The sequence below is a fragment of the Galleria mellonella genome, unplaced genomic scaffold (genome assembly GCF_026898425.1).
Source record: "Galleria mellonella isolate WM207_F2 unplaced genomic scaffold, CSIRO_AGI_GalMel_v1 utg74, whole genome shotgun sequence".
NCBI classification, from domain to species: domain Eukaryota; kingdom Metazoa; phylum Arthropoda; class Insecta; order Lepidoptera; family Pyralidae; genus Galleria; species Galleria mellonella.
The window spans coordinates 3,546,359-3,570,922 of NW_026442147.1; the positions used below are offsets into that span (position 1 = coordinate 3,546,359).

At 33.7% G+C, this 24,564-nt stretch overlaps 1 protein-coding gene across 2 annotated transcripts in view; it reads right to left on the reverse strand.

Annotated features, from left to right (window-relative positions):
* Nucleotides 1-16,479: 16,479 nt before the first annotated feature.
* LOC113510433 (runt-related transcription factor 3) overlaps nucleotides 16,480-24,564 on the reverse strand; it is a 35,905-nt gene continuing 27,820 nt past the window's right edge. For both annotated transcript variants that reach the window (XM_052901012.1, XM_052901011.1), the window contains exons 4-5: nucleotides 20,988-21,173; nucleotides 16,480-20,131 (exon numbers count right to left, since the gene is read on the reverse strand). In XM_052901012.1, the coding sequence (XP_052756972.1) occupies nucleotides 19,509-20,131; nucleotides 20,988-21,173 (809 nt within the window). In that variant the 3' untranslated portion in view covers nucleotides 16,480-19,508. The remainder of the gene's footprint in view (nucleotides 20,132-20,987; nucleotides 21,174-24,564) is intronic.

A 24,564-nucleotide genomic window follows, 5' to 3' on the forward strand; every position in this document is an offset into this window, starting at 1 on the left:
ATCACAATAAGAATACGAGTTTCAAAGGAAATACTCCTGAATATAATATGGGGAGGTAAAACGCCATATTTAACAATCCGTAACGAATTGTTTCTTAGCTGTTAATGTGCCAAGAAATAAAGAGAATCTGAAAGTCTTAATGTGTCATCTGCGTAAATAGAGAAATAGTAAAAATAAATTGATATTTGTACTATTTGAGATAATTGCTATTTATTTGTGATTTTTATTTTTATTTAAATAACTTCATTAAATAAAAGAAAATATGATACAAAAGGCGGACTTAATGCTAATAGCATTGTCTACTAGCAAACCTTTGGGATGTCCACTGGTTTACTGATTTGTCCTCCTTTATTTGTTTTTTCGAATTATTTAATTCTTATCTATGCTTATAATTATATCTTAATGCATGAATAATCTCTTGTTGTTTTCTAATATTAATATATTTTCTGAGGGTTGCTCTAACAGCTTGAAGGGACAGTAATTTTATTGCCATATGATTTAAAATGAAAGACTGCCATACAAACACAGCTACTTGATGATATAAACATGAGTAGGACAGAGGTCCAAAAATAATTAAATTTGTAAACAATATGTTCTTAGTATGTACATTTATTAAAAAAATTCCTTTAGGTCTGTTGAACTAAAGAAATTTTTAAAGGGTTAGGTTAACAAAATAGCTATCTATCCAACAATATTAGTACTGTGTTAAAGTAGTTATTAAACTGTTATTGACTTCTCAAACTTAATATAGGTCTAAGTATAGAAGTATTAAGTCTAGATTTGCATTGTCTGCAGATTTTATTTTTTGATCAGGTGGCCAAGTTCCATCGATCCGCTGCGGTTTCAGGCGCGCCACCTAATGAAATAGAAATTGGCGACCTCTCGAAGACAAACTCCTAACCCTCACCCGTCCCTCTCCCTCGGGGGGAAATAGCTCGCTCAAGTGCCGTGGGAGAGGGACAAAATATATTTATACAAAGTCAAAGACGAGCGGCGAGTGGGATAGCTGTATTCATTATGAATATAATGCGGTCGCGGTTGTGTCCGTGCGTCTGAACGTGGTGGCGCGCGTGTGTGCGTGCTGCCTTTCTCAACAAACGCGGTGAATCAATAAATTCATCTTTGTGATGAAGGACGATGACCAGTTTAGGGTTAAGCTGTTAGCCCCGGTAATAAGTTAATCCTCCTTATAATTGATGGCTGAATGTTTTGTATTCTATGTTATTTAGTTTATTTCTTTTAAATTGTTAACCGACTATCCAAGAGATATAAGTATAAATCAAGTATAGCGGGCCGTATATAAGTAACAGAGAGTTATAATTCGAAAAAAGAACGTCGGCATTACTTTGATCGATAACGAGACGTCCGTCTCGCGTTGTGGTTGGTTTGCGGTTAGATGGGCGTGGCTTGCGGTTATATTTACGGTGTCCTATTGGCCGATCACCTGACCTTTGCGGTTAGGCGTGCGGTTTCTAAGATTTTCACCCCAGGAAAAATAAATAGATGGAAAATATATGGCGGGGAAAGCTGTGATTGGTTGGTAGAGATAATTTTGCGGTTAACCGCGAAACGCTATTCGTTAAGATGATAATGTGGACGCAATTGGAAGGATTTGTCACGGGGTGTCGTTTCGCGCGAACTCGTAACTGGGTGTTGCGGTCTGTGGGTTTGATTCGTGCTCCGACGATCGGCTAATCGACAGTGTAGGGCTTTTAATGTTTCGACAATATAATTAGCTGTAATAGATATTTGAGGCGTAGTTTCGTGATTTCACATATGTACTGGTCGATTAACGTTATTATCAACCTATGCAATGCTATTAGATAGTCTTTTAATTATTAAAAGTATGTACTTACTTAATTTACATTGGCGTATTTAAATTAAATAAGACAATGCCTACTATCGTGTTTTAGGTTTATTATATTTTTCTAAATATTAATAAAACATTTAAATCTAAATTGATACAGTAAAAAAATTGCATTTTGAAAACGCGCTACAGTGCGACCTCTGCCGGCGCGACGGTGAATCGCGTAGTCAGTATTTTTAACAAAACGCCCTCAAGTGCAAACCTTTCCGTTTTCTTCGCGTTCATAAGAAAGCAAACTCCTTGTAAGAAAGTTCACGACACTCGCCAAACGCACACAACAATCTACACCCTCTTTCATAAGAATAGGGGACCGCTTTGGTCGATAACCCTTATCTAAAAGGCCTTAAATGCCTCGATGCTCTATGACACTTATGCCATTGCGCTTCTGTTATCTGTATCTGAAAGATTCCATTTTCAAAAGAGTCGTAAGAGTATGGGGCAAAGGCTACACTTGCGCTGTTTCATTAGCGAACTCTTACTTTTCCTTCATTCACTGTAAACGAATATAGCTTACGTCCTTGTGTTTGTTAAACAAATATGAATCGTCTCATTACCACACAGAGTTCAATTTTGTTTACACTGTAACTAGTTATTTTGAACATTGCTACGCCTCAACATTTTTGACAACTTTTCCGTATTAATGTGTGAGTTAGCGTTCATACGAAGACATAAAAATGTGTGTTATCTTTGGCGCTAGTGTGCTGTTAGTGTGGGAAATCTCAAACAGATGGCGACACGTGTAGTTGTGGTTTGAAAATAGTTTCGTCTCGAAAACTCGTTTGAAGATGAGCTCAAAATTGCGTTCAAATGATATAGTTTGTGATTACAATAGTTAGGTGTTTGATGTTGACATAAATTTATTTATCCTCATATCTATACCTACGATTTATAAGATAAAGGTATGAAGTAATCTAAATAATTACAAGAATATTTCTTGTAATTATTTATATTTATAATAAGTTTACTATTGTAATCTTTTGGAGGAAACAATAAAGAGTATCTATCTATCTAAACGTAATCTAAGTATGTTTTTCCACCATTAGTAGTTTGAGTAGGTTTCCAATTATCAATAAAAATTTAACCGTGACCTCAGTCCTTAGAAACGGGCAATATCTTTCCCCATTATATTCCTATACTTATATAAGTATATAATATCTACCGTTAATTTATGTTTCATTATTTCATACTAGCTGTGTTCCGTGGCTTCACTTAAGTAAAGCGTTATATAAAGTACTCTAAATATTAAATTAGGATGTAACCTATCAGTGTACCAAATTTCATTCTAATCCATGTAGTAGTTTTTGCATAAAATAATAATAAACATCCGTCCGTTCTCACAAAACGCGTTCATAATAGTAATAGGATTACCAATTTTACCAGAGGGAGACTTTGTATAAAAGTCGATTGCTTCGGCACCTCTGTCCCATTCGTGTTTCTACGGTGAAGCAGTTGTATTTGCATGGCTGTGTTTCGGTTTGAAGGGTGGGACATGGCGTGAATTTACTGGGTACAGAGGAATAACACTTGAGTCCTCAGGAATGGCAACGCATGGGGGGTATCATGGGCGAAACAGTATACACTGTTATGTCCATAGTACTGCTCATGTCTATAGGCGACGGTTACTACTTTCCATCAGGTGGGCCGTCAGCTTGTTTGCCATTCTAAGTTGTATAAAAAAAAAACTCATTGTAGTCCACTGGACTCAACCAATGCACTTAACTGTTATCTTCAGCTATGTTTTCAGTCATTTTAAGTCGAATATGATTTATAATGATATATATAATTTTGGTTTTGTCTTCATTTAGGCAACGGTTGTCTTTTACTATGCTTTCCAATTCGCGGTATCCTCTTTTGAGTAGGTACATCCACTCAACCAATTATTGATTCTACAGATCATAATATGACCAGCCCACTGGCTTTTTTATTCATGATCATAATCACTGGGGCCGTTAACTGTCCACAACTGGACATAGGCTTTCCCCTTGGGAGTTTTTGCCAATAGTTGCCACACTTGGCAGGCAAGTTGGCAGTCGCAGTTGGGCATTGGTGATGTTTTACTTGTCGTTCGATCATTAAATTGTTTTAGTCGCCTCTAATGATACCCATGGGAAAGGAAGGGGTGACCCATTCTGTATAGTATATATGTAGCCTATTCTATAAATTTATTTAAATAACTTTAGTGATCAAACGAAAATATGGTACATAATGCGGATTTAATGCTAGTAGCATTCTTTACTAATCTACCTTTATGATGAACAGTGAATCACAAATACAGTACTTCATTATAGGGATAAGTAAAGAAAATAAAAGTTAATTATGTATACCTGTAAACATATATAATATATATATATATATATATATATATATATATATATATATATATATATATATATATATATATATATATATATATATATATATATATACAACTTTTTTTATACAGCCTTTTTATCCCCCATTTGAAGAACCATGCTGTGGTCTCTTGGGAAAACCTCGGCAGGGAGCTCATTTCATAACCTGAGTGTTTCTGGGAGAAAAGATATCTAAAAGCGCGTTGTACGCGGCCATTTAGGATGTAGGGTATGAGGGTGAACTTCCTGTCGATGGCTAGATGAATACATAAATAAAATATAAAAGATTGTATCTATCTAGTACAAAGATACATACATGCTCATATTATTATCGATTAATAATAATATGTAAATATAGGTAATTATTTCATGTCATCACACTAGGATTACGCACAGATAGTTAGAACTTTGCTTAAATAATGTTCTTAAAGGGAAACCGCCCCTAATAAGACTCGCCTCATAATAGTAATAGTGCAGGAAGTGGCAATCAAACCCACACGGTTTTTGATGTCCTTTCATTTGTCTGTACTTAGGCCAAGTCTACATACGTACGTACATTATTGTTTTGTTTCGTTTGGTTTCTATTTTCCTTCATCTTTCTAGTACCATTACAGTATAATTTCAATTATTATGAAAATACATATATCAGTTTAGAAATTTTAAAATTTAGTTTATGGAAGTTTCAATTATTGTACTTTCGGTATGCAAGCCTTAAAATGTCTTCAATGTAATGTTACTTTTCTATAGAAGCAAACCTATCTGGTTTAATACAACAGGTAACATAAAGATATATTTTGGTGGCGATTTTTTTTCTATTTATTGATACAAAAAGATCCTTTATACATATTTTTTATATTACCTACTAGAGAGGTAAACAGCTTACCTGATGGTAAGCGGTTACTGTAGCCTATGAACGCCTGCAATACCAGGGGTTATACGCGCGCGTCGCCGACACTGAGGAAACCGCTTTACCCTCCTTTTGAAGAAACCCCATTTGTTTTTCAGTTATTTATATGTTTAATCGTATTCGCCCTTTTTTTCATTACTTCTGCTTTTGGAATGTGTTGCTTTATTTGACGTAAGTCGCATAAAAAAATACTCTTTGTAAAATGGAAAATGTCACAAGTCTGTAACTGTCCTTATAACTAACTAGTTGTATAAACTACGTAGGTATAACAGTGAGCGACTGTAGGGTGGGAGTGCTTGTAATTTTCTGCACTATTTATTTCCTGGTCACATTACATACCTCTATTTAATATAGATAGCTACGTATTTATACAGTACGTAGCAATAGGTAAGCGTACCTATTTTTGGTTTACCAATATAAAGTTTTTATTAAAAATGAGTTTAAATAGTTATTTTATTTATATTAGCTAGATGACTGTAAATTTTGATGAGTTTTATTGGTAACTGGTTTTGTAGGTTCTAGTAAAAGTAACAAATTATTAAATAAGACAAAATCTTAGATTATATAGATAGAGTATCGAGCTTTTTTGTCAAGTCACGTCAATTTTTTGTCAGCTAATTGTTAAAATAGCTGATTCGTCTTTTTTTATCAGTGTTCTATATATACTTACACATACAATGTATCTTGACGAATCGATATTTAATATTTTAATAAAAAAAAAATTATGCGTATTAAAAAGGTGCCAAATTTATAAGACAAAATAAATATAGACGTAATAAAGGAATCACTCGTACTCTTTATCACGCAAAATTGTATGAAAACGTTGATCCGCTTTTCTCGAAGAATTTGTATGGAGACACTCTATCTCTCTCTATATTACGTAATACAATTTTTGAAGATTTTCGATCCTTATCTATCTCTCATATAATACGCCGTAACATTTTCCTGTACCCCCCTCCCCTTCATTAAAATGTTATGTAACACCTAGTGACCATTTTTACCGAAAAGTTACCACACTAACAAATACTAACAACGACAACAAAATAACAAATAAGTACAATACAGTTGAGTGATTCCCATGAAACATATAGAAAAGGGTTACCAACTTAGGAGATTTTAATTCCTTAGTTTTTATTTAAATAAAAAACAATGTTAAGTAACATATTGTTCAAATCCCCCGCTCTGTAACGCAACTTATTGTTTTACGAGCCTCCCCTCCCCCCTCCATCCCTAAATTGCGTTACGTAATACTTGAACTCTCATTAAATTATTCCATTAGATGGGCCACATTCTTGTTTGACATCCTTTTAGGTAATAATCTACACTATCAAGGGTTACAATCGTGTGTATATTTTTTTATCATGGCAATATTAGTTTTTAAAATAAGATAATGTGATTTAAGTATCAATTTTTTTTAGCTCGTGCCATTTTATTTGTGTTAAACGCTTTTATATTGAACATAAAACGAGCCGTTGAAACTATAATAATATCCAGAGCGCGCGCTGAAATCCGGCGTCGTAAGGGTTGAAATCAAGGCGGGACGGTAATCAGCCAGTGACCGCGTAATGGCTCCCACGAGACGGCAGACACTCTTGAACTGTTACCAGATAGGGTTGGCACAAATAACATTATAAGTATTTTTATAAAATTACATATTTTATTAGTGGTATAGACAATACAGGCCCACAAAAAAAAGGCTCGACAAAATGCAACAAAATTCACAATCCTTTCCGATCTTAAATCCAGATTGGTGTGGCATATTTAATGATGACATTATAGAAGTGTATCAATATATTTTTTAAAGAAGATATGTAAATAAAATTGTTAATAGAGTCAAATTAGTTCAATTAAAATGGCGTACAAATAAAAAGAATAGTACGTTTTTATAATTTAATAAATAATAATTCTAGTCATCGTATAAAATTCTAGTAAACTTTAGATAGAATTTAAAACGATTGTCAACTATTGACAACCCTGAGTATTTAGCAATAATTCTTAGCACGGCTTTAAGACAATGCCGATGTTTATTCTTTATCGCAGCCGTGGGAAATTTACGCTCAGGGTTGGCGGTAATTAAAATATTTTCATTCAAAGTAGTAGCTCAGACTCAGCGCCCCCATTCTTTGTTTAATTAAGTGCGAGATTACTAATCAGTATTCATTGATTTTTCTTTTTTTATTTATAACCGACTTCAAAAAGAAAAAGGTCTAAATTCGATTGTGTGTTTTTATTAAAGCTACACATTTCACTAATTATTAACTTAAAAAACCTTAATATGTAAATCGATTTTTTATTACAAATAAAACGTAGTGGCAGAAGCTGATTTTGCAAATTTTATTTTGCTCCCTACTGCCATCTATGGGATACATTTTTTGTTACTCTGATAAAAATTACTATCTTTTTTCGGAGCAAAGAACACATTTAAAAGTAAGTTGAGCGGTTTCAGAGATTGTAATAAACGAAGATCGTTAGATGGGCTTTTTATTGACCTTCGTGATTTTTTTTATATGCAATTTAGAATGGCAAAATAAGCTGGCAACTTACCTGTTGAAAAGTGGTAACCGTCACCTATAGAATTAAAAAAAATCTTAGGAATATGAAATAGTAAAATATATCAGCCCTATTATTTGACATCACTCGTACCTCCTTATTTTTTTTTTTTTGTAAAAATAACTATTTATTACGAAGTGTACATACATATATATTTGTAATAGCATCTCAATTTACTAAACACTTCTGAACCTTAATCATTGCTTAAACACATGACTTATTACTGTCATTATTGTTTACTCAACAGAACGTCTGGAAACAAACAATGCGCTCACTTATTGCAATAATTGGTATTCACAAACGAAAGTAAGCACAAAGGAGTTCGCAGTCGGTAATTAAAGGGAGTGTATGGAATGGTAGGTAGCACCCTAATTGCGCGTACGTTTGTACCGATGTCTCGGTAATGTCCTTACATTGACAATTAGAATTCAACAGCTTTTCTAATTGTTGAAACAGTTCTATTGGAATTTATTTACTTTCTATTTAAATACACTATCGGGAGTTAATGCGATAAGAAAATTTTGTAGGTAAATAGTAGCATGTCGGTAATAAAGAAGCAGGTACACATGTATTTAAATAAGTATATATAAGGCTTTTTTTTATGGGTGAAAATATAATGGTAACCCCGCCTGCGCTAATGTGATACGCTGGCGGAGCACAGTGACGGGTAATCAATGAGAATGAAAACAGGCCAGTTAGCCCATCATGTTGAATTCATCTGGGATTAACCATGATAGTGTCCAGGGGTAACCGCGAGGAGGTCGACCTGGTTGGGTGTATTACCAACAAGTTGCCGATTCGCCTGCCAAGCGCGGCAACTACTGGCAAACACTCTTATGGGGAGGCTTATGTTCACATAGGCGTATGCTTATATATACATACATACATACATAATATATAACTATTAAAAAGCAATTTCGAATATTCCGTTAAGACTCCATAAGGTAATAAAACATTAACTTTTTGATGAATTATTTAATATATAGTAAGATATGCTATTTAATGAAAAGGCAACCAATTATTGAAGATGTCACAGAAATATTAAATAATTAGCAAATTAAAATTATTAATGAACTAATCCTATTGGACATCAGCAAACTAATTGTCGGGTGAATTATTGATTATTTTATATTTCAATAAAGTTTTTTTTTTTATTGTTAGGAAGGCAAACAAGCAGACTGCCCAACTGGTAGTAAGTGGCTACCGCTACCCATACATATGAGAGGAACACAAGAGGAGTTCTATTGAAACAGAAAGTACGATATTAATTCTAAGTTAAGCAAAGTTTGTAATATCTAAATAGATAAATTTATCTACCACTATATACCAGAGGGAGACTTTGTACAAAAGTCGATTGCTTGGGTACCTCTGTCCCATTCGTGTTTCAACCGTGAAGCAGCTGTTTGCATGGCTGTGTTTCGGTTTGAAGGGTGGGATATGGCGTGAATTTACAGGATTTACAGGTACAGAGGAATAACACCTGAGTCCTCAGGAATGGCAACGCATAGGGGGTATCATGGGCGAAACAGTATACTCTGTTATGTACATGGTACTGCTCATGTCTATAGGCGACGGTTATCACTTTACATCAGGTGAGCCGTCAGCTTGTTTGCCATTCGAATAATATATTTTTGTATGTTTCTAATGAATACACTCAAAAACTGCTCGACTAATTTAAAAAAATTCTTTCACCATTAGAATGCTGTATTGTCCCTGAGTAACATAGGCTATATATTATTTTCGAATAATCTATCTACCCGTGCGAAGCCGAGTCGGATCACTAGTGCTAAATAAAAATGTAGTAACTAAGTTAATATTCTTATGGGTGTTTTTAAGATTCATTCTAAATACCATATAATTCTAATTTAGTCGCTTTCTCCAACTTACACACTTACATGTAAAGACTGGTTACAAATGGAGCTTCACAATTAAGGCGGGTACATACTGGCAGGCACGGCGCATTTGCCGGTGTCACGTACCGACCGACTCGCACTTAATTTTCGCAAGGGGGCGCGGGTGGCGGTGCGGTTTTAAATTACACCCCGCCTCCACGATTGCAGTTCGACAGCACTCGTCTAGTGGCGGATAGTTTGCTGATGATTGGAATTTGAAATGGAAGTTGTGAACTCGGCTTTATGTCGTGTCGTGGGCATGAAGTGCAATCAGTTGTAACTTATTTTTTTATTGATTTAAAAAAAGATCCTGTAAGTATGTATTTTAATTTCTGAACGCTAAGCGTTTTGTTAGACAATTCCGAATCGATTGTTAATTATTTTTAATAGAAACAGTATCTTTGTTGGTCCAAGAACAATTGACAACCTTTGTAGTGCAGTAGGCACGTCGCTTTGCGTTAATGAAGTCCCGGGTTCGATTCCCGGTCGGATCAATTTGGGGAACAAACTTTTCTGAATTGGCTTGGGTCTGGATCATCTAGATTGTAACCTGAGATAATAATTACCTTGTTCTTTATAATATAGAGATATCTTAGCTTAAGGACCAGTCCATTGGTGGAATTTTGTAACATTTAAAATAAAAAATAAAAACATCGTTTAGATTGAAGTTATGATTGCTAATATTCTATTTAATAGCAAAATTGTTATTGTGAGTTACAAAGCTTATTACAATGTAGCCTGCGTGTGTATCTCTGTCTCAATTGTCTTTTTTTATGCAACTCAGAATGGCAAACAAGCTGACGGCCCACCTGATGGAAAGCGGTAACCGTCGCCTATAGACATGAGCAGTACCATGGACATAACAGAGTATAGATACTGTTTCGCCCATGATATCTTCCATGCATTGCCATTCCTGAAGAGTAAGGTGTATGCCTCTGTACCGTGTAAATTAAATGTCTCCAAGCAATTAAGCTAGGTTTGGTTTCGTTTGAAGAGTAGGTTACAGTAGTAGAATGACTATATATGAGATAATATATTACTAATAAGTATCAAATATATCGTATGTGTGTTACTTCTCAGGAACTAATAAGGTAAGGCATGTGAAGTGTAAGTAAAATTATCTATCAGGTGGATTACTAGTTCTTTTTTATGGATGATAATGGAATGGTAAGTCCGTTTACTCCATCGGTGTATGCTGGTGGGTGAGTAAGGGATGATAGGTGAGGATGATTGCGAATCAGTTGACTCATGATAATAAAATTACCAGAAAGCAATCACGATGTTTTCCATGGCGAACCGCGTGGATTTTGACCTAACAGGATACTCGTACCTTTATTGCTAGCAAGTAGACAGCTAGTCCCCATGATTAACAATCCCCTCTACCTTCAATTGTCAGCATGTTCCAAATCATTTTTGTATATTTTTAATTTGCAAAAAATGCTTTTTTAATTATACAGCACTATCATACCTACTTGTACAACAATTAGTCCATTACCTTAAGGTTGTCTTGAAAAGATTGCTCTCAGCAATAAGACTGCCTTACTGTACTTATACAATTGTATCGTTGTTTGTAAATTGCCTTGCTTATTTCCTATATTTTATAATGCAAATAAAGCATACTCATTCATTCGTTAATTCAAAAAAATAAAACCTTAACCTTAAAATAATCATAGTACCTACAAGTTTAAAATAATTTAGGTTACACGCGGTTGAGCATAAATCAAGCAGCGGCGGTCGGGGGCGAACGAATGTTCGTGTATTTAATGCTAAAAATCAATAATTAAGCGATGTATGTAATTAATACGTTGTGTCCACCGTAGTGCATGCATTATGGGCGTGCATTATAGAGGAGGGTAGAAAGTCCGCACGCCGGCTGCATTATGAAATTGACGCGATGATAAGCCGTAACTGTGTTTATTCTATGTCATTCTACGTTATTTTATATTATAAATTATGAATGTTATTGTGTTATGTTAGGATATACGTTTTGATAGTTTGACGCAATTTATTTTTTTTATACAACTTAGAACGGCAAACACGCTGACGGCCCACCTGATGGAAAGTGGTAACCGTCGCCTATAAACAAGAACAGTACCATGGACATAACAGAGTATACTGTTTCGCCCATGATACCCCCCATGCGTTGCCATTCCTGAGAACTTAGATGTTATTCCTCTGTACCCTGTAAATTCACGCCATATCCCACCCTTCATAACGAAACACAGCTATGCAAATACAACTGCTTCACGGTTGAAACACGAATGGGACAGAGGTACTTAAGCAGTCGACTTTTGTACAAAGTCTCCCTCTGGTAAAATCATCGTAATTGTTTTTTATATCATCGTGGTGGCAAATAAGTATACGGCCCATTTGCTGGTAAGCGGTTACCGTAGCCTGTGAATGCTTGTAATACCAAAAACATTATGCGTGTTTCGGTGACCCTGAAGAAACCTCTTTACCCCTTTTTTTACAGAACTTCATACTGAATTTTCTAAACGAGATCAATTCATAAGAAGAAGATCTCTAGTCGTCTTCTTGTATCCTCTCCTCTGTTCTGTTTATGTTTTCCACAGTTAATACTTGTTTCTGTAATTCGGTTTACAGGGGAAGATATTGTAAAATTACCAGATAGGAATATCTCATTTCAGACATCTCAGAGCTCAGGACATAGTATATTTTGTCAATGGTGATGTTCAAGGTACTGTTTATATCTATATGTAACTACTTTCTATCATGTGGGGCGTTAGCTTGTTTGTTATTTCAAGTCGCATAAAAAAAATTAAATCACAAAGATTTTTTTTTATTTTTATTATATTATTTTGTATGTGTGTGTAGTTAGTAGCATCGTAGTATTTGGTATAAGTTTATTTGTGTGTGTCACACGTTGTATAGACTTTCGGGGTTATCTGGATGCTTTCAGTTCGCATTATAGTTTTCACTCGACGAAGCGCGAAAATATTGATTGCAATTAATTGCAAAACATGAAACTGTTAAAATGAATGTGCATTTTAAACAATAGCTATTTGTTAAGTTTAGGGTTAAACAAAATTGATGTACAATATTAAATGTAATTATGATATAAGTTTATATTTTATATTATTATACATAACCTTTTTCTATTATAAATGTAATGTTTTATAGGTAGGTTTTTAAGTAGGTTAGATGTTTAGTTAGATATTTAAAATAAAAAATCAATATAGTTTGAACAATTTAATAACACTAAATACTAATACTAAAAAAAATTTCAATATTGGACTTGTTAAAGCCATCGCGTTTTTCATAAGAAGGGATTTTAGTTTAAAATGCTTAGTTAAAAACGTACTGAATATGCATTACAACAGAACAAGATTGGTTCTGCTATCTATCAAAACAAGCTTCTATTTTTGTTCCATGCCGTCTTTATTTATAAATTTAATTTATATTGTTGTTTTATGTCAACGATTTACATCGCTTGCTAACCGCCTCCTTGAACAAATGCTTTCGAATGTGCAAAAATCATGCTTAAAAAGCTGAACAGGTTTAAATGAAATGTTGTACGTGGGAAGGTTTTATTCTAACTTAACACATAGAGTATACTGTATACTCTAATTCATGTGGGTAAGACCACGAGAAATATTTAGTTTAGATTCGTGTATAAATTACTGGTTAACATTCCCTACTTGTAATCATTCAAGTGGGTATTCACTCATTTTTTAGAATTTTTTCTGTATTCTACATAATTGTTCAGAAATATACTGAAACGATTATAATCTAGAGAACCCCCCCCCCCTAAGTCCCCCTAAGTCTTTCTTTTGGGGGGTTATGCTAGTAGTTGCCATACTTACCAGGTGGATTGGCAACCGCAGTTAGGCTTTGAAGATGTTTTAAGAGGGACGCTGTTGCCCATGATTTGTCCTCACTTAGTCGGCTCTTACGACACCCATGGCAAAGGAACAGGTGGCCTATTCTATACCGGCATGGCTATACATGGCTGATACTCTTAGCATTTTTCAATTAAACAAAACTTGAGACGAGTAATTTGGTTTAATTTTACGGAATTATTTTTATACTCTGTTACAATTCTATAAAAGAACTTATTGGCGTGCCATTAAAATAATTGCTGTATAATGGTATTTTGGTATTTTCAATTATCCCTATCTATTTATGAGTATGTTCGATGCAATTAGTATCTGACGCGAGCTGCACTAATCCTCATTAATTACTTGGCAATTTTAAATCTCATTATTGGTGTACAAATCAGTCTGGCATCGATTTTTACCAGTATACTGGCGACACACGGGCATTGCATAATATATTATCCACTATTGCAGGGTGACTATATGTATAGCAAGGAGTTATTGGATATTAGATTTTATGTTTTGAAAATTGGACGATCATCAGTGTAAACCTATATACAGTTCACTATTGAAGAGATGTGTCAATTTATCGCCTTTCCATATATAAAATAATTGACAAAATAGAATAAAATTTAGTTACTATTATTCCTATTTATTGGAACGCTCAAGCCTAAATAGTGACAAAAAATGTGAACTAGGATTCCCTGTGATATTAGGAAAATATAGGGGCACAACCCACAACAATTACATATGCATTTATATAAACCGTAAACATTTATTTATGCCTAGTGGTACCGGCATAGAATTTGTCAACACTTCCTTTGCGATGTCGTAAGATACGACTAAGGAAACTCAATGATCGAGGAATGGGAAGCAATGCTCTTCTTGAAACATCACTAAAGCCTAACTGCGATTGCCAACCTGCCTATCAAGCGTGGCAGCTATTGAGAGAACTCCTCTTATGGGAGAGGCCTATGTTCTGGAGTGGACAATTAACTAATATGATGATGATGATGATGATATGATTTGTTTATGACTAGACAGAAACGGGTGTTCGGTGAGGCTGTAACTCAAGTGGTAAGAACACTGGCCCCGTAGTGACTTTAAAAACTCATCTAAATTTTTTTTTATACGACATAGAATAGCAAATAAGTTGACGGCCCACCTGTTGGAAAGTGGTTACCGTCGCCTATAGACATGAGCAGTACCATGGACATAACAGAGTATACTGTTTCGCCCACGATACCCCATGCGTTGTCATTCCTGAGGACTCAGATGTTATACCTCTGTACCCAGTAAATACACGCCATATCAAAGAATGTTCAATCGCTCAACAATTCTTGAAGCATTGTTTTCACTCCGATTTATTTTAAAAGATAGTGTGTCCGATTTTATTACAGTAAACGACGGTGTCACTAGTACATACATACAATAGGGATGTGTTCGTCTGTCCATCGCATTGGCGCAAATTAATGAGGGTGGGTTATTTATTTCGGTTTCGTTTGGCGATGCCAAAATATCAGGCCGGCTGGACAGTAGAGACAGGTAATATGGAAATGTGTGTCCGGTGTAGTAATGAGCTCATTAGGGCTTTATATGTAAAACGGTTGACTGATATTACTCAGATATATCATAACAATGTGGTTGCATGTGGTGTAATTGTGTTATATTTATTTGATATTTTTTTATCTGGTTTTGAAAATACGACTCTCAATGTTCCATCACATATGTTTGTGTAATATTCTTAGATTATTACTAATATTATGATAACATGCTTTATATTATGTATGAAAATAATTATAATGTGTTATATGAAAAAGGTGAGGTCATTTTAATGTTATTGTAGTTATAATTTACATGTTTTGCTTTGAACATTTCGTGAGCCTGATTTTTCGATTCAATTTTCGTTATAAAAATATATTACCATAGTTTTACTTATTATTTAGTCACTAATCTGGTTACTTTATTTATCAGGATCTCAATGAAATAAAGAAGGAAATGGAATACTATTTTGTTGATTAAAGTTTCGTAAGTACACATTATATTTTAATATAATAACAACCGAATCAAATTCAAATTGATATCTTCAACTCACGTCTAAATAACTTCAAAAACATTTTACAATCAGCCATCAAGTCTCTTTGACATGTCCATATTTTTATGTATTTTTATTATTTGCTTGCATTGTTATTTACCACATTCATTTGCTTTCTTTTTATAATTTAACATTGTTTGCCGACTGCTTCAACCATGCTGTGTGTACACCTGCCTGGGTCACAATCTAGTTCAAACTATTATCTTTATATAAATGTTTATAATGTTATTGATTGTAACCTGTTGTGTATACCTTTTAATAAATAAAAAAAATATCTTACGTGTAATTTGGTCGAGAAAGTTCGACTAGTTTCGGGACCGTTTGGAATATCGTGAACGTGACTGACATTACACGTAAGTTAAACTGGTACTTAATAAATTAAAATATAATGGAATACTATGTTAAGAATGAGTTATCGTATTTGGAATAATGGAATTACGAAAATTGTATTAATTCCATTAATGAGTCCAATTCAATACTATGTATCTAATAATGTTTAAATTTTATTTCTTTTTTTATTATATACACTTCTTCCTCGCGTTGTGTTTCTCAATTACTGAGAGAGTGATGACCTCGCAGAACTACCATTTCTAATGATATTTCTCCATCTGTATCTATCCTTGGCGTCAAGAGAGCATTATGAAACTTAGTATCTTAGGTACTAGTTCCACAATGCTCTCATGATGTGCCAATTTGTTCAGTCCATCTTGTAGGACTGCGCCGTCCTCAGTCGTTTGTCGTCCACCCTACCGGTATATAATACAGGTTACATTAAGAATTGATATAACAGTAAATTTAAAATTAATAAATAAGTTAATACAATAAGTAAAACAGGAGGATATATAACAAAACATCATAATTTTATCGAATTTATTTAATGTAAAATTATTTTCTCTACTTGTATTGAACAAAAATACAACAACAAGCAGAAATTAAATAAGAATTGCTATGCAAGTTAATTTTTCTTATAAAAACATATCATATTGCACAAAGTGTAAATACTAAGTACCAACATATTTAAATAGCTACAGACAATGTTTTGGCATAAGATTTTTACGTCCCCTTTTCTATCTTTGGTATATTTGGTATAATTTTAACAAACTAAAATTAAAATTTACGAATTAGGGGTTTTCGAAAAAAACAAACAAATTATTTTTATACGTGTAATATAACATTATTACATTGGTAACAAAGTCATTTTATTTATAAAGACTTGAGTTACTGTTTAGGTACTTTTCATTATTATCGGTTGGTACTTTTTACATTTTAGTGTAAAACGTTAAAATATAATTGCATAAAGACACATATAAAAATTAATTATTGCTATTTATAACTAAGTATATTTGGCACATGTACCTAAGTAACGATAGATCGATAAATAGAGCAAATCAAATTCAATTATCATTTAACATAACATAGAACAGAATCTAAATAGGTATCTACATATGGACAGAGTTCACATAGTCAACAGATAGTGTATCTTACACTAATTAAACCAGTATACATCTACTCAACTTTATTAATTGCACATCTATTGCACTTTACAAGATGCGTTACAACATTGTATTCACATTTTATATACAACCTTAATATAAGTCTGTATCAGCTTGTTGATAAACTTCATGACGTGCAAATACATGTAATTTACATTTATTTTTTTATTTACTTACTATGCATGTACAGCGTAGAGGTTGAGATATATTTCATTATACACAAAAGTACAATGCACTGTTTGTCATGAAGATTATCATTAACTTTAAAAACAAACAATAAACAATAATAAAAATAAAATAGTATTTCACATAATTATAATAGGTATTGCTTTGTGCCTGGATAAAAAAAAAGACTCCACGACGAATTAAGTTGCCGCCGGCTAACAAGAGTTACTTTCAATTTAAAAAGTGAATTATCATCAGATGTATATATTTACTTATCGAAGTTAAAAAATTTGTTGTTGTAGAGAACATTGCATGAAGTTAACTGAGCTTTAATGTAAAACTACACATGCGTGTACTTTTATCTGAATTCTCTAATCATGGTCTCTTATCAATTAGGTATATACTTTTTATTTAATAAGTTAATACATGAAACATGTAAATTTTTGTTTTATTTTATTATAATATCCATGATAATAATAGAATCACAAGAGGTAACAGTTTAGTTTAAATAGGGTGTGGTCGGATTACATCTTCTTGTGTTATTCGACGCGGAGTCTTTTTTAGATCCGTGCTATTTTTTTTAGTGAAAAGTTTTTGAATGTTCGTCGGGCATAATTTAACTATGTAGATATTCGTAATTATTTTGTTAAATCCCTAAAAGTAATTAATAATTATTGTACTGAAGTAGGTGTTATCTTGTCGAATTCCATATCACCGGATATTTAATTAGAATTATTTTGTCCAATTCCGTTACTATTAATATGTGTGTAATAATATAATTATAAACTATAATTGGCAATAACGAATAATTCAAAATAAATATTTGGCAGTTTGTAATCTGAAGTCTATATAATTATATATTTAGTAGATATAATGATTATTTACATCCCTATCTTTAATTATATAGACCGTTATTAATTAAAATTAATTTATTAAAAGAAATAAGTAACACGCCAATATTCTAATAAACAAAGTCGTATAATTTCAGGACGGGACCGAATTTTGAGAACAATATAAAATTTGCTAATTGATTAAAAGGTCCTCGATACTAAGAATTACAACGTCTATCTCGAATTAAACCATTTGTTTAATTTATGGTTTTACATTATTTTACATAAAAATAAATAAAATTATATGTAGTTAATTATAGAGTGCACAACAAGCTTTAACAAGATTCACAGTCAGCGACGCAAAAATGTTTTCACTGCTACGGTCAACACGAATTTATAAATGGAACGGAATTTTGGGCTTTTCTAAACTCATAGACTTTAATACTGATTCTACCACAGCATGATTGTTTCTAAAGACAAAATAGTAACAATGTACTGGCACCTACAGCATCGAAATGGTCATTTAGGCACTCTTTAATCTTGTTAATTATGTATTGTGACAAAGTAGAAGACCTGCTACATTTGCTGGTGGAATGTGGCCGGAATTGTAACCTGAAACAGCGGATTCTGGGTGATATGCCATTATATAACGGTTATGTCAATTTAATACTAGGTCAACCTGGCAGTTACAATGCAAGACGGCTATATCTGTGGGTAAGGGTGTCCCTGCTGGACTGACAGACTGACTTTCAGACAATCCCTATGAGGCTGGCATAGTCACTCCGGTGTACTAAAGCTTCAACAAAAATTTTTTTTTAAAAAAATCTTGTTAATATAAGTGACATTAAATTTTCGATATCGCTGCATGTTTTATGGTTTATAAGAAACGGGATTTAAAGTGATCATTTATGTAAACTATAATAATTTACTTGTATATCTCGTTTATCATTATTGTTTAGTTTTTTAAGCCTCTATTTATTTAGATCCACTATTTGTATTTAAATGTTGCTACCTAAATATGTTTGTTTTTATCACTATTTAGTTAGTTTTCCAACATTATTTACTTACATTTATAAGGTGAATGTAAATTTAGTTATTAATGCTCGATGATAAGAAACTAATTTGTAGTGATCAGATAATATAAATTATATATCAACAACACACTGTCATGTAATGGAATGTTGCTGTGTAAAATATTGTCAAATAATGAAAAACCACAAAATTTATAGTATACCTCAAAATTGCAATACTTATTAAGGAAGACCTTGTAATTTTGTAAAACATACATTTACTATATTACATGTACTTACAATGATATCGTAGATATCAGCTATTTCGTTGCACTATTGTTTAAAAACTTAATATAGAGTGACAACCTCTTTCTTTTTTACGATCATATATAAAATACAATCATTTTTTGATATAGTATCAATAAGCACTAGCAATATTCTAGTATTGAGGTAAAGAATTTGAAACTAATTTTGTCTATATCACATTGCAAAGAAAGAAGTGTCGTGTTATTTTAATAAGGTCTCCATACACTATTACTGTCAGGTTGCGGATTCCCCCGTTGTCCAAGATTGTTGACTCTCCCGTCTTCTCCCCTAGCCGCTGCTGCAGCACACGAATTTCCCCCTCCCAATAACAAATCACCTTGTCCATGGTTCGTGTGTTGTCTATGATTGCTCGTTGTCGATGAAATTTGATCCATCATAGTCTGCAACTCATTATGATGGTTCTGCGTTGAATGTATCGAGTTCGAATGCAGTGGATGAAAGTTGTGTGTTTGATTCGCCGCTGTGTACAATTGGCTGTACAACAAACTCGCGGGAAGGACTGGGTATAACGAATTGTTACAATTACTACTACCGTACGAAGAGTTCTGTGAACTCATTAGGGATGTGAAATTGGAGCTATTTGTGTGATTGTGTCCTACGTTTGTTGTCGTGTTCGATGTGAGCAAGTCATCCTGTACTGGAGACTCGGGCTGCGAGCTGTTATCACTCAACGACCGGGGCCCCGTCGAGAGACTGTAGTCTGCATTGTTATTATACCGCGGGAGGAGACTTCCGTGGTGCGACGGCGACGATCCGACCAGTCCTGATAGCTGTTGGTCTAAATCCACACCAGTCGTGTCCGGCAATACTGCACAACCAAACAATGGATTAGATTAGCGGACGAAAATAACAGGTATTGATAAACGGTCGCGGGTTCGTATAGTTTAATATGGCGCTATATTTTTCATGGCGCGCGGCGGGCACGCATCGGCAATAAATTCATCGGCCGGATCGGACGCATCCGAGCCGTTGTAAATTATAATGAGAGCCGGTTTAATGTCCGATGCGCGTCTCCGCCATCCACGCCATGCGCGTACAATTTTAAGGAGGATGTTGATCGTAAAACATGTTGGTGGATTTAATTTCACCCTACTGGTTTAATGAGTTATGATCTCCTACCATAAATCGATCACTGTTTTAATAACTTTCCAAAATAAAGAAATATTGTTGGTGAACACGTGTTTTGTAACACACTAGATATAGCTGGTGATAGTGGATCATACAGAAAGTAAATTTAAAGGATTGAAAGAAATAATTGCTATAAGTACATGAAAACAATAATTTAAGAAAATAACAAGAATACTTTTAGAGCAATGTTATCTATTTTAAAAGACATAATCGTGTGCTTATATTATTTTATATTCTATTATCATCCTACTAAAGTAACCAACAAAAGTAAAATTGGAAAAGTTACCATCAACTATTATTCCTGAATTTAATATTCAGTTTTTTTTTTTATATATCACATTGTACATGCCCCAGAATTTGTAAGCCGCTTCAGCCGTATTTTTTTGTATATAGTTACATGATATCTTTGCCAATTTTCATGTTTATCTTTCAATCAAAAGTTTTTACTTTCAAGTGGTCTTATAATATTCTATTAGTTTTATTAATAGAAAATACTATTAAACATATGTAACTGCTGTTTATTATATATTTCTTACCCGTATTATTAGCGGAGAAGTCTTGCGAAGGTGTCTGTTCTGGTACCGAACCCGCGAAGCCGAGCGCGGGCGGGTTGAACTGTGAAGCTGCTGGCGCGGCACAAGATGGTAGGTATGCTGGGTATGCGCCCGCGCCGCCGTAGCCCCAGTGTGAGTTGCTCGAACTAAGCCCAAATTGGCTCATATCTATATAAAGATAAAGGATTATGTTATAAAGTAATTCATAGTAAACAGGAACTATCAGTTTCATTGCTTTGCATATATCCTATCAGGCTAATCTCCCAATTATGTCACGATGGTTTGTTAGTTACAGTTACTTTGTTTAATTCTGCTATCAACTAATATGCGTGTGATTGCTAACATTCGAAAATTGAATATAATTATAGATAATAAAAGTAAAATAAACCTTTTATGTTTACTATCAGTTTCCGACTGCCATTCCGTCCACGCACGTTAACTGTTCGGCGCTTATACTGCAAAAAAATAGCACTAGGCTCCAAATAGTTAATCTGTTAATATGTCTGAAGATGCCTCGTTTAGAGGTGAAACACGAGTTGCAAAACGTGCATGGACGGAACAGCGGTCGGGAATTTATGGCTAATACGGAAGGTTATAGAACTTCTGGAAATAATAACAGTAGTTAATCTTCAAGCGTTGTCAGTCGCACGTATACTAATGGTAGCGAAATTAAACAAAATAATTCGAAGTAACTAACCAGTGATATGGACTTCTGCAAAATAATACCTATTTCAGTAAAAAATTCGTCACGATGGTCAAATTAACCAATTCTCACCTATCATGTTTTATTGATAAGTCTTAGTCAGTAAGAGCCTCAGTCGCATAATCCAATAGTGCATATGGAGTTTCCATTCCATTACAAAAAACTTAAGATCTGTCGTGTTCTGTTCGCGTTAAATTTATAAAAATTTGGATACAATTACAATTAATGAATGAAATTAACATTTAATTAGTATAATTACCTATTATGTTGTGAGATACTTATATTATTCAGAATAATTATTAATATATTTAAAATTGGTAGTACTTAAGGTCAGGATCATGGCGGCTCATTGTTTATTTACCGCTAAGTGCAATAGGTACATGATGGTAACTCAGTTTATTGTTACTCGTATTTATAATAGCAGAATATGTAAGTGAGGAACTTCTCTATTGGTATAAATTAAATTTTAAAAAAATTACAACGATTACCGCACATAAATTGTACATTGTCATGCACCGCCTATTTATTTCTGTGTTTACATAATGGTTGATTGGTGTAGAATACCGTCCGGTGTTAAGTTCCCCAAATATACATTAATTTACAGTGATATCTGATTAATTATAATCGATCAAATTGGTATAATAATAATAATTAGAGGCACAAACAAAACTTGAATATCGAGCGATACAAACGGAAAACATTCAGTCTCTAGAATATGAATGTGCTTGGTTTCCATCACTTATGCAAACTTTCGCAGATGTTCTCTAGCAAATTTTATGTTAACTATAAAACGTTCAATCGAAACTATCAGTGCCATAAACTCTATGTTGTAGACATCTTGTTTCGTTTTAATGAATGTTCAGTGAAAATAGCTTCACTGTAAATTTTAATTGACTAACAACCATAAGTGAGTGTTGAGCGCGCATAATGTCTTATGTGTTGCATGGTTACTATCTTTATTTTGTTTATGATTTAGTAACAATGACTTTAAGGTTTGTACAAACGCGGGACATATTGCCCGCATAGAACATTTACGAACACAAGTGCTCATATTCAATGTTCCGTTAAATCCTTAGATTAAATATTGGGTACGTTAAAGATTGTAACTTTAATAACATACAATCATTGTTCAAAATTCTGTTTGACAGAGAAACAAATAAAGCCATTGCCTGCAGAACTTGAAAAACAATATAGGTACTTATAAAGATACCATGAGTGGACAAAACGCGCCGATAGCCGTCCGCGCTTTGCGTGCACTCTATTTTTTCAGGGTATTACCGGCTTTTATTTTTTGGTATCACGGTTCCGTTTTGGCCGGCGATCGGCGCAGTCGGTTTTTATACGAATGCGCGTTCGCCGATTTGTGAATGTTGTTTTTTTTCGGTTTCAGCCGCATGGGTTGTTTTGGGGTAGCCGTGGATTTCACTATGCTCTGTGCATGCTTGTTCGATTGTGCCCGCAGCTAGCTTTGAGTTGATTCTCTTTTTGCTAACCGATTGAATCCGCGCTCTAGTGAACGTAGTTTAGCGTATCTGCCGCGTGATTTGGAGAATCGTTAACTTTTCAAATGCTACGCAGTCCGTTGTGTAAGTTTGAAAAATCTTAATTAATTCTCTCTCTGTTCTGTCTGTTTATTATCCTCTAAACTAGTATTAAAATTATGTCAGAATCAAGAATATAAAGTATATCTTCATAATTACATTACTTAACCTGATGTACTTGTATATACCTCCGACAAAATCGTTGGAGTTATGGTAACTTATCAAACTAAATAAATTTTACTTAAAGCGAAACTCCCTAAAGGCTTAATAGTGTGAACCGTGTGTGAACAGATCTCTATTATAACCTTTTGCTACATACAGTATCTACTGATAACGAAGATTCTTGACTCGTTCGTTAGATAGCATATCATCTAACTATATTAAGATCGATATAAGATTTCGTTGACCACAACATGAATCGTCGTAAATATCTGTTTCTACAAACTTTTCTTATTATTACGTATTTATCTGTGTCTATTACTAATGGAATCAATTAAACCGATTTAAAAAGGAAGGAGGTTATCAATTCGGTTAATTTTTTTTAACGTTTGTCACTTCATAACTCCGTCATTTTAAATTGATTTAAAAAATTCTTTTTTACTTGTAAGAATACATTTACAAATAGGTCCCATAGTAATTTAGTTTATAATCGCAATAACTGGTTTTATCACAATTAAAAGTGTTTTTTTTTTGTGAAACACAATCATAATTATATTTAAATAACAGTACATAAATTACACTATGTATTTTAAATTCTAAATTAACTATAATGGTTTCCAGAGAAAACCGTATAATAAGTGATCTGACAAGATATATTGTTAGTAATTGAAACAAATAAATATCTTGTATTTAACCATTAGCTATTTCTTGTTGCTTCACCCACTTGCTAAGTATGATCATCACCTACATCTGTATCAAATTTTATTTAAATTCGTTCAGTCGTTTAGGCGTGGTTAAGAAACAAATTGATTTTGTACAAAAGTCGTTTGCTTGGGCATCTCTGTCCCATTCGTGTTTCTACCGTGAAGCAGTTGTGTTTGCATGGCTGTATTTCGGTTTGAAAGGTGGGATATGGCAGTGAATTTACAGGGTACAGAGTAATAATAACTGAGTCCTCAGGATTGGCAACGTATGGGGGTATCATGGGCGAAACAGTATGTACTCTCTTATGTATGTAGTAGACATATACTGTGTTATGTCCATGGTACTGCTCATGTCTATAGGCGACGGTTACAATTTAACATCAGGTGTGCCGCCAGCTTGTTTGCCATTTTTAGTTGCATAACAAAACCTTTATAAAATTTCATATTCAGAA